The 15,491-nt window shown below is 41.8% G+C and overlaps 2 protein-coding genes across 11 annotated transcripts in view; both read left to right on the top strand.

The window, feature by feature from the left end:
- Window positions 1–417: 417 nt before the first annotated feature.
- On the top strand, window positions 418–7,852 carry atf7b (activating transcription factor 7b). 7 transcript variants are annotated; one of them, XM_034223692.1, is made up of 13 exons: window positions 418–501; window positions 1,494–1,555; window positions 1,968–2,064; window positions 2,258–2,382; window positions 2,483–2,623; window positions 2,759–2,916; window positions 3,485–3,581; window positions 3,693–3,812; window positions 3,963–4,112; window positions 4,797–5,000; window positions 5,386–5,574; window positions 5,723–5,828; window positions 5,969–7,852. In XM_034223692.1, exons 2-13 carry the CDS (start codon window positions 1,508–1,510, stop codon window positions 6,202–6,204), a joined length of 1,671 nt encoding a protein of 556 aa, XP_034079583.1. In that variant the 5' UTR covers window positions 418–501; window positions 1,494–1,507; the 3' UTR covers window positions 6,205–7,852. The 7 variants fall into 7 exon arrangements, with proteins under 7 accessions (XP_034079583.1, XP_034079581.1, XP_034079587.1 ...); XM_034223690.1 differs by having other exon boundaries at window positions 2,243–2,382; XM_034223696.1 differs by having other exon boundaries at window positions 2,243–2,382; window positions 5,942–7,852.
- Window positions 7,853–9,120: 1,268 nt separating this feature from the next.
- dip2bb (disco-interacting protein 2 homolog Bb) overlaps window positions 9,121–15,491 on the top strand; it is a 40,506-nt gene continuing 34,135 nt past the window's right edge. For 2 of the 4 annotated variants that reach the window (XM_034223688.1, XM_034223686.1), the window contains exon 1: window positions 9,121–9,460. In XM_034223688.1, the coding sequence (XP_034079579.1) occupies window positions 9,373–9,460 (88 nt within the window). In that variant the 5' untranslated portion in view covers window positions 9,121–9,372. The remainder of the gene's footprint in view (window positions 9,461–15,491) is intronic. The other 2 variants (XM_034223689.1, XM_034223687.1) reach the window with 1 other exon arrangement.

Raw genomic sequence — 15,491 nt, 5'->3', positions numbered from 1 at the left:
GTGACCGGCTTGTTTTCTTCTATTTAAAACGAATTGTTTTTCTTTTAATAGGCAAAACTGCCAGGACAGACATGCACATTGTCACTGTCCTGCCACACCAGAAAGGCAGTGTCAAAGGATTTCTACATGACATCTGCCAAGTAACTATCCGGAAATAGACTAACTTTATGTAACTGTTGTGGTTCTAACTTCTAAGCATATTTGGTTTTAGACTATTGAGTGAGTTTGTAGAGAGTTCAGTGATGCTTGACAACAAATAGCATTTAAACAAAGGCCAAATAATAGTTAATAATATATTAACATACAAATAATGCAAATATTTTAGTTAAAAAATATTGGTGGATAAACGTTCACGTTTCCTCCTCACGTCAATCTTGTTACGTAACACTGCCATGTTCCAACTCTCGCGCTGTTTTGCTGATGGAAGTGTCAGAGTGTCAACAAGCAGCAGCATACTGTCCGGAGCAGGGAGGAGGGAGTCCAGAGGATATTTAAACGTCGGTGAGTTTACTCACATTTATGACCATCCAACGTAAAATGTGGTATTTTGCGAAGTTAATTCAGTCAATTTGAATGAAACGTGATGTTTTTGGGCGATCGTAGCTCAGTTTATGAGCACAGCTTGTTTAGCTTTAGCGTGCTAACGGTTAGCTACTAACTTGGCGGACCAGTGTGAACGGCTTCGGTTAGCAGTTAGCATTAGCTTAGCTTGCTGTGTTGTGACTGTTATCTACACCACACGTTCCGCTTGGAGAGGCGAATCCGTTCGTCCTTTATAGGTTATTAGTTTCCATTATGTAAGCTTCCACGTTCTTCATAAAGACACGGCTGTCAGGTTTCAGTAATCAAATATATTGGTGTGGTTAGCCATAGGGTTATGCTAGCTAAAGGCCCGTCTCTCATAAAGTAGGGGCTAACGGAAGAATTGGCACTTAGGTTAACCTATCTACAGTCCGTAACCTAAGCTAGCTACACAGTGGAACGACCTCGAGTGAGAGCCAGCTAGCGCCAATGGCTTGATGACACTGTGGGGTGGATTGCATAGTAGCTTGCTTTGGCTCTGCTGCCTTGTCGCTCCCGTTTGGCGTTAGTCCCTGATTTCCTGAAAGAGCGAACCTATGTTCCTTCAGGCCGACAGTCTCCGGCCTGTTTACCTCCTAACCAGTTGTCACTTGGGTGTTTTCTTTAGTGACAGGAGAGCACATGCAATTCATGGCGCAAAACAGATTGTAGTTCTCAACAGGTGAATGGCAGTCATGCTGTATAGTCTGATGTTGTAGTGTGTTACATTAGCATGTTAAAAACACAAGCTAACATAAATAATAGTCAGACTTTGAGTATATTCTGGTTACACTATTGACATTCAATTGCTTTTAAACATGACCAGAAATGAACAGCTTTGTGCCTAACTTGAGCATCACTAGCTGTAATGCTCCATATGTATAACATGATACAGACAATAACAAGTTGCTGTTTCTTGCTCTTTTTTGCAGAACATTTGTCTGAGATGGGGGATGATCGACCTTTTGTTTGCACTGCCCCTGGGTGTGGGCAGGTATGAATTCTGAACGCATTGATTAATATGCATCTCTTTATAACACCCTCTTTCACTCTATTTACATTTGACACCTCTAAGCCTCCAACTTGAAAATCTTAAACACATCATCGCCTGTTTCTTATTACTACATGGGCTCATTGCAATTTATCTAACAGCTAACTTAACAGTTAATGTACTGTACAAATGCCAAAGTAGTCAGGGATCATTCCCTACTTCACTGTGGACCATCTGCACTAAAGCAAGTGTTATTGTTCATCTTGCATCTATAAAAAAGAGCTTTTGATGAATTATTGGTCACCTGTAGCAACACAGTAGTAGTAGTAGTACTACTACTTATGCTATGCTTTTCTTTTTTACATTGTATACTATTGGATATCTAAATGTATATGCTGTGTTATTTACTTTGCAGAGATTCACCAATGAAGACCACCTGTCAGTCCACAAACACAAGCATGAAATGACATTAAAATTTGGTCCTGCCAGAACAGACACTGTTATCATTGCAGGTAATTCCAATATCATTTACTTAAGAATGTGTTACATTAAAGCTGAACTGAAGAGTTATCAACTTCTCAATGTTCTGAAGACCTGTATCAATTTACTACGGTGATGTCTGTTGTTGGTAGGGAGCAATTTATGTCCTGTAACCCCCTGAACTAACATGATCTATTCTTTGTTTCTCTGATCCATTTTTTGCAGATCAGACACCCACACCCACACGTTTCCTAAAGAACTGTGAGGAGGTTGGGCTTTTCAATGAGCTAGCGACCTCCTTTGAACATGAGTTTTCCAAAGCACACGAGGACGACCAGAGGAATAGAAGGGTGAATGACTAGAACACTGTTGTTTTCCGTATAACATAAAAATAGTGAGACTATTTTATTATTTTACATGAACTGAAAGGGTATCTCCTGCTCTATTCAGGCTGCACCTTTACAAACGCCATCTGAGGTAAAAGTTGAAGATGATGTTCCTTTACAAGTGGATTCCTCCTCTCCTGGAAGTCCGGATTCCTCCTCCAGCATGTCAGACAACAGCAGAGACTCGAGCATGAGAGGAGGAAAGGTACAGTCCCAAAGTGTTATTGCATGCTGATAGCACGCTGGTTCATGGATTTGCTCTTGTTCATGAGTTGCCATTTGAAAATCAATAATTTGTTCTCTATTCATGCATTCATGGTATTATTATATTTCTCCCCAGGAGATTCTAACGAAGCTGGTTGCCAGCTCTACCCCCACTCCAACCATTGTGCGCCCAGGTTCTCTTCCACTTCACCTTAGCAATGACGCGCTGAACCCCACTATGCCATCTCCAACGTCTGTCATCACTCAAACACCGCCCTCCAACAGACAGCTCGGGTAATCTGCAGTGTTCACATTTCTTGAGGCCTACGACTGTATTTGCTCAACATCCTAACATTGAGGTTGTTCCAGGGGAAATCTACACTGTCTTGGAGTGCTGTTTGATATTAGCATGTGGGAACATTGATATAGTCTACTTTTATCAAGAGGTTTGGTCAGAAAATGTATTTGTCAACACACAGTGCAATAAGTGGCCAAGTGTGCTTCATTTTTTATTTGTCTGTTTGAGGTACAGTTTATATATTTCTCCATCATTCTCTGCTTCCTAATCTACAAGCGCAGTGGAAACAGGGTGGAGGCTAACTCTCCTCTTTAGCTCCATATTGCTGCAATTCTCCAGAGACTGGCTAAGTTACGCCTACTTTTGAGAGATCAAATAAAATCCCTCTCAAAAGGATACCTCACCCACATATGTTGCTCCAACTGCTGTTTCTTTGGGTACAGTTAGCACTAAGACACAGAGATTGTGGAAAAAATAAAATACTTTGTAAACCTGGTTCTCAATCTGTATTTTGTCAAAGGGCACAGAACGGAGAATTTGAGAATTTACTGTTCTTGTCAACAGATCCCCAACAAGTGCTTTTCCACTGGTGAGGCACCTCTCCAATGGGCAAACAATCCCTCTACTGCCCAGTCCCTCTCAGATGACCTCCGTTATATCTGTAAGCTTTTTACAAAACTTGGCACAAATGTATAAAAAAGGATTCTCTTAAAATGTACAATTTTGTGTCTGTTTCTCTCTTTCTCTCTCGTCTATGCGTGGTCATTTGTAGCTTGCGAGGCCATTGAACTCTGTGCCTTACATCCCTGGGATTCCAGGGCCTCCAGTTGGCGGAGCCAGCAGCGGCTCATCCTCCCCGTCTGGGTATAGCCTGCACTCCGAGGCCAAGATGGTGAGATGGTCACTCATGTTGGCATAAGTTTGTAGGCGGCAGGCCCTGAAAAGCTGTTGTATTATGTGACAATTGCTTCTCTATATTGCGTCTTTTAGTGAGCGTAAAGTAAAATGTTCTTCATGGAGTGTTATTTGTGTGTCTTTATAGAGGCTGAAGGCAGCTCTCACTCACCAGGGCCCAGGAGCACAAGATGGAGCTGGTGGGGGGGCAGGATCTAACCCTGCTGTCCCTCAGCGACAGGAACAGAGCCAACAACCATCTCAAAACTCTGACGCACCATCACCTGCCCAACCCCAGGTAATAAATGAGAACCTTTTATTGAGAAGACTATCTAATAATAATAATAATAATAAATGATATTTATATAGCGCCTTTCAAGGGACCCAAGGTCGCTGTACATGGTGGACAAACTAAACAAACAGACAATCAATGGGCAAACCAAATAAATAAATAAAGGAAGCCAGGGGACCAGAAAAGTGTTTTTAGTGATAATTTGAAGATGTCCAGGGAGGCAGCATTACGGATCTCGGCAGGAAGTGCATTCCAGAGGGTGGGGGCCGCAACACTGAATGCCCTGTCACCAACAGTTCGGAGGCGAGAGCGGGGGATGGAGAGCAGGCCCGTGTCTGAGGACCGCAGACTCCGAGAAGGGGTGTAGGGATGGAGGAGGTTCGATAAGTACTGGGGGGCGAGGGTATGGAGGGACTTGTACGTGAGGATGAGTGTTTTGTATTGAATCCGGGACTTGACCGGCAGCCAATGTAGGTGGATGAGGGTGGGGGTGATATGGTGCCACGGCTTGGTGTGGGTGAGAAGCCTGGCGGCAGAGTTCTGGAGGTATTGGAGCCTATCCGGGGTTTTGCTGGGAACCCCGGACAGGACTCCATTGCAATAGTCCAGACGGGATGTAATGAAGGCGTGTACAAGGGTTTCTGTCACAGAGTCAGAGAGTGAAGGCCGGATTCTGGCAATGTTTTTTAGGTGGTAGAAGGCGGATTTGGTGACAGATTTGACGTGCGCCTGGAAAGAGAGGGTGGTGTCCAGGATGACTCCCAGGTTGCGGACTTCAGTGGACGGGGAGATAGAGCAGCCGTCAATGGAGAGAAGCAGGTCTCCAACCTTCTGGAGCTGCGTCTTGGGAGCCACAATCATGAGCTCTGTTTTATGGCTGTTGATTTTGAGCAGGTTTGATGACATCCAGTTTTTTATGTCCTGTAGGCAGTTGACAAGGGATTGAGGGGGGAGCTGAGTGGACGGTTTGGTGGAGAGATAGAGCTGTGTGTCATCAGCATAAGAGTGAAAGCTGAGACCATGTTGGCGGATGATTTGACCAAGTGGGAGCATGTAGATATTGAATAATATCATAATAAGCCATCTTTTTGCCTAAACAAGGAGTATATCAAATATTATCTTATAATAGTATTTTTATTTATTGAGCCAGTGTTGTAGATAGACAGTTGAATTTATATTTATTAAAGGTTATTTGCCCAACAAGGTGAAGTGAGATTTTTGGATTTACTTAGGTTTTTTATTTGTCTTTGCTCACCGCACCTCCCTGCCCATTTTCCAGGTGTCCCCTGCTCAGCCAACAGGAGGCCGGCGGCGGCGAGCTTCAGAGATGGACCCTGATGAGAGGAGGGAGCGCTTCCTGGAGAGAAATCGGGCGGCCGCCTCCCGTTGCAGGCAAAAACGAAAAGTGTGGGTTAACTCTTTGGAGAAAAAGGCAGATGATCTGGTCAACATGAATGTGTCTCTTTCGGTAAGTCGTCCACTTCCCAGTCCAGGGTTGTATCCAGAATTTAAACAGGGTTCATATTCGGCTTGGAAAAGTGTGAAATAGGATCCATGTTTAAACATGAACAGAGATTGGTCATGCAAATGATTTGGATATTTTGTGTTGCCATCAGAATGAAGTGGGGCTACTGAGGAACGAGGTGGCACAGCTGAAGCAGCTCCTCCTGGCCCACAAAGACTGCCCGGTCACTGTTATGCAGAAAAAGGCAGCTTTCTTAGGTAACCATTGAGCTGCAAACAAGAATCCTGCGCTGTATCTTTTTCTTTCGTCAGGATCCATCTATCACCTCATCCATCTAATGTGTTCTTTTTACTCGCTCACCTCTCTTAAGGGTGAATGTTTCTTTCTCTGTCTATAGCTGCAGGAGGAGAGGAAACCTCCAGGGATACTTCCAGTGAACCCATCGGCTCCCCAGCGGCGGTCATTCAGCACGGGCCGTCACCAACCGCCTCGGCCTCCAGCCCAGTTGCCACCATCAACGGGCTGAGCGTCCGTGCTGCAGAGGCGGTGGCCATGTCGGTCTTGGCCGGCATGGGGTCAGGCCAGCCGGGGGGTGTTGTAATGGCAACTCAGTCACAGTCGACCCAGAGATGATGTGCTGACGCAGGTAGCCGGTATGAAGTGGCATTCTGAGGCAGTACTGGTGATGTAAAAGAGAAACTCACCCTCAAACCCCACCCCAGACTAAGATACACTCGTCCCCTCACAGCCAATGATAATCACACAAAGACACGGCCCAGTGCCTCCGTCAACCCTCCAGTCCCAGCAGGCTCCCTGTTAAGAGACGCTTGGGCACTCTCTGTATGTAAATATGAACAACACGTCAAACACTCGCTCTTAAGTTTGTAGTCATTTCTTGTTCATTAGTGACAGTTGAAGGTATACATTTGGATGAAAAGTATGTAGGAAAAAGTTAATTTTACCTAAAAATAAATGTTCAGTACAACTTCAGTCCCACACACTGGCTGTGATGAGGTTGGTTGCTTTCCAGGCTGACAATTGTATTTTTCATTTGTATGAAAAGATTGTTATGCCTGATACTGGTATTCGACATAATGTTTGCTGATGCAGTGAAAGTATGGTGAGAGATTGGCTGGCTGATTTCAGTAAAAGTCAGCCTGGAATTTTTTTACGTGGTCTTTTTGTTGTTTACTTTTCAATCTGACCATTTGTGTTCTCTTTAAACACACATGACGGTTTAGTCAGCCGAGTGCAAAAAACAAAAACAAATTGTAGATGTGTACACAGTTTATCCTGTGAGTGTGTGCCTGACTTTTTTTTACCATCAATTTTAACCTAATTGGAATGTATGTCTCTTTACATTAGTCGTGTATGTATCAAACCCTATTGACTGCATGGATTACTCGAGGCTGAAGAATACCACTGTTTGTGCTTCATCATACTATTACTGTTTATTGTTATGCTTTTCTTCGGTTTTAAACATCAATTTACTGATGCAAAAATTGTCCTCGTTATATACGGATTTAATCCTCAGTCCTCATGTAACACTCTTGAAATAGTTAGCTTTAGATGGCCTTCAAATGATAATCAGACATAATAGATAATAAATCATTTACCCTGGCATTTCATTTGAGGAAAAGAGTAGTGCAATATATTTTTCTATTGAATATCAATGTTCTTGCATTTATTTGTTGTCTATAGCCCAGCCGCTGAGAGGGGTTTCATCCATTTCAGTTGAAAGCTAAAGTTAGGTGACCAGAGGAAATGTGATAATGAATATTTTTGAATGAATGAGATTAGTGATTAGTGCAGATCTGTAGAAACTTAAAGATGTCCTTGTCCTGGGTGCTTTCCAACATTTGAAAAGCTCTCTTGTATCATGAGACTCAAATAGTTGTGCGAGGTGCTTCTTTTGAAATTTAAGTTTTGAAATGTATATTATTTTATACCACAGTGTACTTCCAAGACTATCATTTCCTCCCCCCCTCCTTGTCATTCTGTGTTTGTTTTTTTTAATAACGTCATTGTTTTTTTAAGATGTTTATTTTTTTCTCTGTGGGCATGTCAGACTTTTTTTCCCATCATGTGATTTGTATGTCCCTTTTATTTTTGTTTAAGAGCATAGATGTATTGAACCACATGAAAACATGTTTCTATCTGTATGGAGAGTTTGTCGAATACTCAGGCTTCAAGATGGGAAAATTACTTGTGTATAGTCTCAATTTATGAATACAATGTCTTGAGCAAATATTAAAATAAATTAATGAAAAGGAAACCATAATCAGAATGTTCCCACCTATCCCCACTTTGTGCCTCTTGTATTGCAGAAATTGCTGTGTTCAGCCTCCCAAATATGGAATTTTTTCTCTTTTAGTTCATCATTAACTTACTTCCTTTTATAGAAAAAATGATTAATTGACAGATGAATTGCAAATGAAGATAATTGCAACTTGCAACCCTGCTATTCAACTTGAAAGTTGACACAACTGTAGAGTTGTGCGTACATCTTCTTTCTACAGGGCCTGACCCAACTGAGGCCCGTGGCAAGATTCTGGTATGGCCCCTAAGATATGTGAATTATATACATTAAGGTTAGGTTTTGTATAAAATACTAAATGTAGAAAAAAATCAATGTATAACAGAGCATTGGCTGTGCTGTAGTTGCTAATGATCAAGCATGTTCTTTACTTAAAAAAACATAAGCGAAGCACCCATATATCATAGATGATGCTATGATTACAAACAGCTGCATTTGGCTCATTTGAACCAACTCCCCCAGCTCACCTTCTACACATTTTAAAATATAAATTATGCTATGGTTTGGCTAAATACTGTGGTTATTGTTCAGGATAAACCTTTATTAATCCCTCTAGCAAAAGTGAGGTGTATGTATGAGCAGCAACAGCATCAAGTGTAAAACACAGAATAGGTCAGATACGTTTACACAAAGAACATAATAATACAAATTTCAATAGAAATGTTACAATAGGCTATAAAGGAATTGCAATGGATGACAAGTTCATCCTTGTTGCCCAATATATCAATTACAATTATATATTAAATATTTAAGAAAATGTATTTCAACCATTCTTCATTAAATAATAAACTTAGTCTTAACTTGTACACGTTGAGCACATGGATTTATAAAGAGAAGAGATTGAGCGCAGACATAATTTCCGGCAGCCATCTTTGTTTAGTTCGGCCACAGCATGCCTACCGCAATTGAAACAGTTTAAATATATTTAACTTGATCTTTTATTGTGCGCAAGGATGTTTACTTATCCTCCGGATGGTAATGTGACTTTTTCTAAGAGGTATTTAGTAACCTACGGTATTAAGGGTTGTTTTAAGACTATAAGAGTTTTTTTCCAAAGTTTACACTGGTTATTTTCCGGGAAAGCAGAAGCTAACTGTTAACTTTGGGGCTCCGGTGTTATGTTAAATTATGAGAGGCACAAATTGGGGCTAGTTTTCCACCTGAGGGGAGGGTGGCAGGTGAGTTGGCTCTAGAGCTGTTTCTCCTCCCAGCTGTAAAAACACAACGGCAGAGGGAGCAGAGAGCCCGCTTTAGTCCCACCGTCCTGTCACAGCAATTACCGTCAGCCCCGGTCATGTGACTGACGAGTGACTCCTCTGGCTCCGAGTTGTTCCCATCTCCCACAGTCATGGCGGTGTCGGGAAGCCGCGAAGATGGAGTAAACACCACCACTGCTTCATCTTGATTTTATTTTAGCTTCATGCTGGACTGTATCTACCGTCATTCGAGATATCGCAAACATCCCGCAGGCTGCTGTGCTTCCAATGATGGCCGACCGCAGCGTTGATCTGTCGGCTCTTCCTAAAGAGGTCAGGGACCAGCTGGCGGAGTTGGATCTGGAACTATCCGAAGGTAAGGTTCCCATACAGCGGGTTTAGTAGTTACAGCTGCGGCGGGGATCAATGCAAAAGGAAGTGAAAAGTGTACATCTTGTGTGTTTACATGATCCAGCTACAGATAATCGTCCGGTTGAGCCTCAGTGCTGCTGCAGTGCACGACTACAACAAATGATAAAAACACACTGACCTCCTTTTGAAGCTGTAATTTCTCCATGCAGTATCCTTGTTGCTTTTATAGCACATTAACACGTTTTTTTGCATAGATTACGACAAATAATATTATACGATGTGTGTTTATGTTTGTCATCTGGCATGTTTTAGTTTTTCTCCCACCATTTTTTTGCTTTGATCCATATAATTTGCCTACATACAGTCATACAGTGCTCATCATCACAGCCATATAAGCATAAACACTCCTGTCGAAGAAAATGGGTCAAGTTTGTCATCCCTTAGGCCCTGTATGTGTGTGCAGCCTCAGACATCAGTGGACACACTAAATGATGATGTGGCCCCTCCAACACTCTGATGCCCTGAACCCTGAAACTGCAGCAAATATATAGGAGGGTTATTTATTTGAGAAGAACGGCTGTTAGAAATGGGAAAAGGGCTGTTATGCAAGTCTCCCTCCTCACACTGTGAATCACAGTGCAGCAGCTTGATTGGTGCTGTGCTGCTCTCAGGTGCCTGAGGCTTGGATGAGTAATATTGTGTTTAACATAGAGCCAAGCAAGGGGGACGCCTGGGCCACTAATGATGCCTCAGTCCCCTTTTGCACCTTAGACACACAGAGCTACCTTGACCTCATCCTGCTCATATCGAAGAACAGGTGAAACTTTAAGGAATACTTCTCCCACAAAAGGACCAGTGGTATATCAGTTACTCACTCCGTTTTGCCTTGAACTCTTGAAGAGATTCTTGTTTGCCTCCACAATAAAAGACAGACAATTCTTGATGAATTGAACTAAATGGAGGCTTTATTGAACAACAGCAAATCCATAAAACAATCGGTTTATAAACGTTCACAGAAGTCTTATTCATCAGTTGTATGCTAACTACTTCCTAAAACATTTTCGCTAAAACTTTACTATTTAAACGCTCTTTTGCTGATATTAAAACACAGCTGGTTCTTACTTAGTCATCACGACTTTAGTCGATATTTCCAATTATTTGTTCAATAAAAATGAGAAAACGTGCGATTAAAAACAGTTTATTGATGATTTTAAGTAGATAACACGGGATGGGAAAGTGCATATAATACAATATTTTCTGGGTGAAGTATTCATTCACAATCACATGAGAAAACCCAGGATATAGTAACAGAGTTGTGTTCGGAATATTTTCTCTCAGTCATTCAAACAAATAGGTTTTAAATAGACAAACTAGCTGGAAGTATTTACATTACATGTAATACACTTACATACATACATACACTTACATACTCAATACTGAGGGCAATCCCCACAGGAGCAATTTGGGGTGAAGTGTCTTGCCCAGGGACACAACGACATGCTGACTGCAGTGGGACTCGAACTTGCTCTGATTCGAAGATCAACGCATTAACCCACTGCACCACACGCCTCCCACTGCGCTTTCCTGCACAACTGGCTGTGGGTCTCGATGATTTTCCCACTCACTTGTTCCAATTTAGTTTCTCGAAAGTACAAACATGCTCTGGCTTTTCTACCTATAAGCTACACGATTTATTAAAAAAAACAATACACATTTCTTTGAATAGCCTGCCTCGCGTTTTGAGGTATCACTTTACCTTGACAGTATGTCATTCATTATACAGATTGACGCCATGCTATGCTTTGACCTGAGCTACTATAGAGTTCAGTGTGTGTTCTGGTTATTAATAGACACCAATTAACTATGTGATAATGAGGCTGTAAAATGGAGGAGCGGAAGATCACACTGTTTAACGCACTTAACATGGATGAGAGGCAGAGGATGATTGGAACTCACTGCGTTACAATGTGTATTGGAATACAGTAATTGTAGAAGAATAACAACAATATTTACCATACAACAATTTACTCACATCTTTGTCAGGAATCTTTGTTCTGATTGTGAAACTCTAGAGTCTTGGGAGTTTTGAAACAAAACGATTGTGGAAATATAGGTTAACATTGCTCGAGCTGATAAATATCTGTAATAAAAAGATAGACCTTTTCAGTAAAATTATGATTTGAAAAGACTAAAATCTAACATCAGTTTTTAGTGTGGCCTGCATACGTGCAAAGCGGAGAGTACGTACGAGCCTCAAGGTAATAACATTGACTTGATTCAGCATTGAGTCAAAGTCATGTGACGTTGTTCCCTGTCTCTTATGTTTTACTTTCTTCAGTGTTTCTGCTGCAGTATAACAGTGTTATGCACTAAAGTGAGTACAGTCAGAGTCTCTTGTCTTTGTCTCTTTAAGGCTAAAGTGTAAGTGAGTGGTAAGGTAACACCTCCAGAGTGAATGACCCTCTGCTTTGGACTGCAACTCCATCCTTTGTAACTTTGGATCAGAGACAACTCTTTTGCTAATATAAAAAAGACCCGGTGCTATCCAGATGCCCCGCTCGTGTATCCTCATCTTCTAGCCTTATGAAGTGCGTCTGCCGTCTGCCCATCGCTGTGGGCACAAGGCGAGCAGCAGCTGTCCACCCCTAAGAGTCTGAAACCTTCTCATGGATATCTTTTACATAGCAACAATCACCCCATTGTTGTCCCGATACTTGGGACCCCCCTAACAACAAACTGAAGAAAATCTGCATCAGCAGTTTTTTTTTCAGAGCAATAGTTGTGGGCTGCAGTTTGTGTGTGTGTGTGTGTGTGTGTGTGTGTGTGTGTGTGTGTGTGTGTGTGTGTGTGTGTGTGTGTGTGTGTGTGTGTGTGTGTGTGTGTGTGTGTGTGTGTGTGTGTGTGTGTGTGTGTGTGTGTGTGTGTGTGTGTGTGTGTGTGTGTGTGTGTGTGTGTGTGTGTGTGTGTGTGTGTGTGTGTGTGTGTGTGTGTGTGTGTGTGTGTGTGTGTGTGTGTGTGTGTGTGTGTGTGTGTGTGTGTGTGTGTGTGTGTGTGTGTGTGTGTGTGTGTGTGTGTGTGTGTGTGTGTGTGTGTGTGTGTGTGTGTGTGTGTGTGTGTGTGTGTGTGTGTGTGTGTGTGTGTGTGTGTGTGTGTGTGTGTGTGTGTGTGTGTGTGTGTGACTGTAAGGACACAAAGACAGCCATTGAGGGATCAAAGACTGGAGGATTGAGCCGGACTGGAATGTAGAGCACTGAACAACAACTGTTTAAGCTGCTCTGCTTCATAGTGTGTGGGCATCGTAGTGTCTGCAGCATTCGTATTTATATTGAATATGTGACAATGACCATAGATGATATGCTTGGTACAGATGCTTTTCCAAGAAGATGACAGGCAGAGCATGACATCGATCATGTTAATGTCGACCAGAGAGCAGAACAGAAAGATTTGTAGTCTTGTTTACTTATCTTTCGGTCAGATGTACGGTATAATGGGAACAAACTAACCCTTCACACCATGTGAAAAATAACAATAGAGTTAATACGCGTTGGTCAGTTAGATTGCCTGTACTCAAATGCACCACTTAATATTCAGCAAGACATTCCTGGATCATGAATCTGCTACCATATTCATCTTATACTTGTGTTTTAGCACCATATAGTGTACATACTAAAGATAAGCATGCTAACATTTGCCTATCAGCACTAAACACAAAATACAGCTGTCATTAATGGGGATGTCATTATATGGCCATAAAGCAAATATGGGACACTTTTGATCTGATGATGACCCCAAAAAGGAAGTCAGAGGACCACAAACGTTACTACAATTCATTGTTAGGGGATCATAAATGTACAAACTAAAGTTCCTGGCAATCCATCCAATAGCAGTCAATAGATAGACTGTCACTGTTGCAAAAACATGTTCAGATTTCATAGTGTCACTAATATCGAAACATTCAAATGATACACAGCCCTACTCATAAGCTGTGATGCATGCTATCCACACAGTGCTTATAAAATACTATACGTGTATCACATGTCCAGTAGAGCAGATCGTTCTGCACAGATTGCACAGCTATGTCGTAATTTTCTGCACGCATTCATTTGATTGGTGTCTTGTTCTCTGCTGTGAAACTGCCCAGGCTGATAAGTGGATGTGTGGATAGTGACTAGCGCTCATCCGCCCGCCTGTCTGTGATGCTGCTGCTGCTGTTGCTGAGAGGCAGCCTGTTCCATACTGGAAGAGAGAGAGAGAAAGGGAGAGAAATGAGAGATTACGGTCCTGCCTGCGTCTCTCAATCTAGGTCACAGAGCATCAGGGGGCAACACGCCTGGCTCATTTAGCTGTGAGTCACTCTGGGCCAGGACTGCTGCTGGGGATATCTCTCTCTCCCTCTCTCTCCCTCTCTCTCCCTCTCTCTCCCTCTCTCTCCCTCTCTCTCCCTCCCCGCCTGCCATTATTCAATGCTTTACTTATTGATAACTATTCCAGGAAAAGACCACAAACAATTTGTCCGTCTTTCAATACATATTAGCTTATCAACCTTGTCCATGGCACTCATGTTCAGCATGTTAAAGGGGCCCTTGTATGCTTTAAAGGGTTATATATTTACTAAACATGTAAATGGTCTGCAAAGGCTATAATCCCAAAGTTCCCTCGAGAGGGAGTTTCTTTCCCACAACCCCCTTTCCCCCCCCTACCTGAAATGCCTCCATTCTACTTCTTTGTTTACTTTTACGATAAAGTGACATCACTGCGTAACACCCGCGCTTCTATTGGCTAGTGCTCCAACACATTTTACGCGATAGGCTCGGGCGGGACATCTCTAAGTGGTTGACCAATGTATTGGTACCACAAGTATTGATGTAATGATGAATGCTGCGTAATGCATGTGGCATCTAGAGCTGAACAAATTATTAAATACATAGGTTAAATAATCGCAAGAACATTTATCAGTAACTAATTTGTTGTGTTGTTCTTTTCCAACAAAAATACCAAAATACATGTTTTAGTTTCTATTTTTCAAGTGTGAATATTTTCGGCTTTATTTTGCCAAAGGGGGGGCCACACTAAGACATGAGGAAAACATCAAGGCCTGTATACATTTCATTGACATGTCTTTATTTCATTTACATTTTTAAAATAAGAAATAGCTTAGTTTGTCACATTTCCCATATATGACCTTCTCACACAAATGTGTCCGCATAAGGCATAAAGAAAGTTCTGCTTAGCTATTATAGCATTTAGTCGATCAAAAAGAATGCATTCTGACTTTTCTTAAAGCAGGATAACATGCATCCAACTCACAACACTTTGTTTCACGGACCTGGATATGACAAGCGGGCCTTGAGTTTGACAAATGTACCATATGATAATAAACGGATTACCTTAAAACATGGCAAATTTAAAATGAGTACTTTTCACTGTGTTTTCAAAAAGCGAAAAAAATGTATTGAGTAAATAATGTGCATATAAATTAATAATGAAAATTCCTCTTAATTGCTTTTGTGAAATGACCTAGAGAGCCTGTCCATCTTAACAACAGAACCTGTCACCCTAAAACTATGTGACCCACTGCCTTTTTACATTTTCTTTTAAACAACAGTGAAGGTCCATAGCACAGAGGAATACGTTTAACATTTTGAGTCTGTGTGCACAAATGTGTCCCTGCACTTACACAAGCAATCATTCATGCACGTGTGTACACACAGCATGGACAGTGCCAGGAAGGAAGCTGATTTAGTTTTCTATCTATTTAAAAGCTCATTAGCTGCCGAGGAGCTGCACTCTGATCTCCGGCCAGCGCTTCGGGACCCAGACTTGTTTTTTTACTACACAAAAAGTTGAGTCTTCTGCCACCCATTTCACACAACCACAACAACATGATTTACATTTTCTATTTTATGTTTTTGGGACTCAAATACAAGTATTACGTAACACCATGCGTGTCTAATGTCACCATGCACACAGAAACACTGAGGATGCATTGAGACCTTTTGTACAAAAAAGAGTGAATAATTTAGATGGGACTCGAG

The sequence above is a fragment of the Gymnodraco acuticeps genome, unplaced genomic scaffold, assembly GCF_902827175.1.
Source record: "Gymnodraco acuticeps unplaced genomic scaffold, fGymAcu1.1, whole genome shotgun sequence".
Lineage (NCBI taxonomy): Eukaryota > Metazoa > Chordata > Actinopteri > Perciformes > Bathydraconidae > Gymnodraco > Gymnodraco acuticeps.
This window is presented reverse-complemented; position numbering and strand designations above follow the sequence as displayed.

Bases quoted from the DNA above. Each gene is read 5' to 3' on its own strand.
- atf7b (XM_034223690.1), top strand. From the start codon at position 1,508: ATGGGGGATGATCGACCTTTTGTTTGCACTGCCCCTGGGTGTGGGCAG. The intron at 2,624-2,758 runs GTACAGTCCCAA...ATTTCTCCCCAG, and splicing joins CGAGCATGAGAGGAGGAAAG to GAGATTCTAACGAAGCTGGT. The intron at 2,917-3,484 runs GTAATCTGCAGT...TCTTGTCAACAG, and splicing joins CCCTCCAACAGACAGCTCGG to ATCCCCAACAAGTGCTTTTC.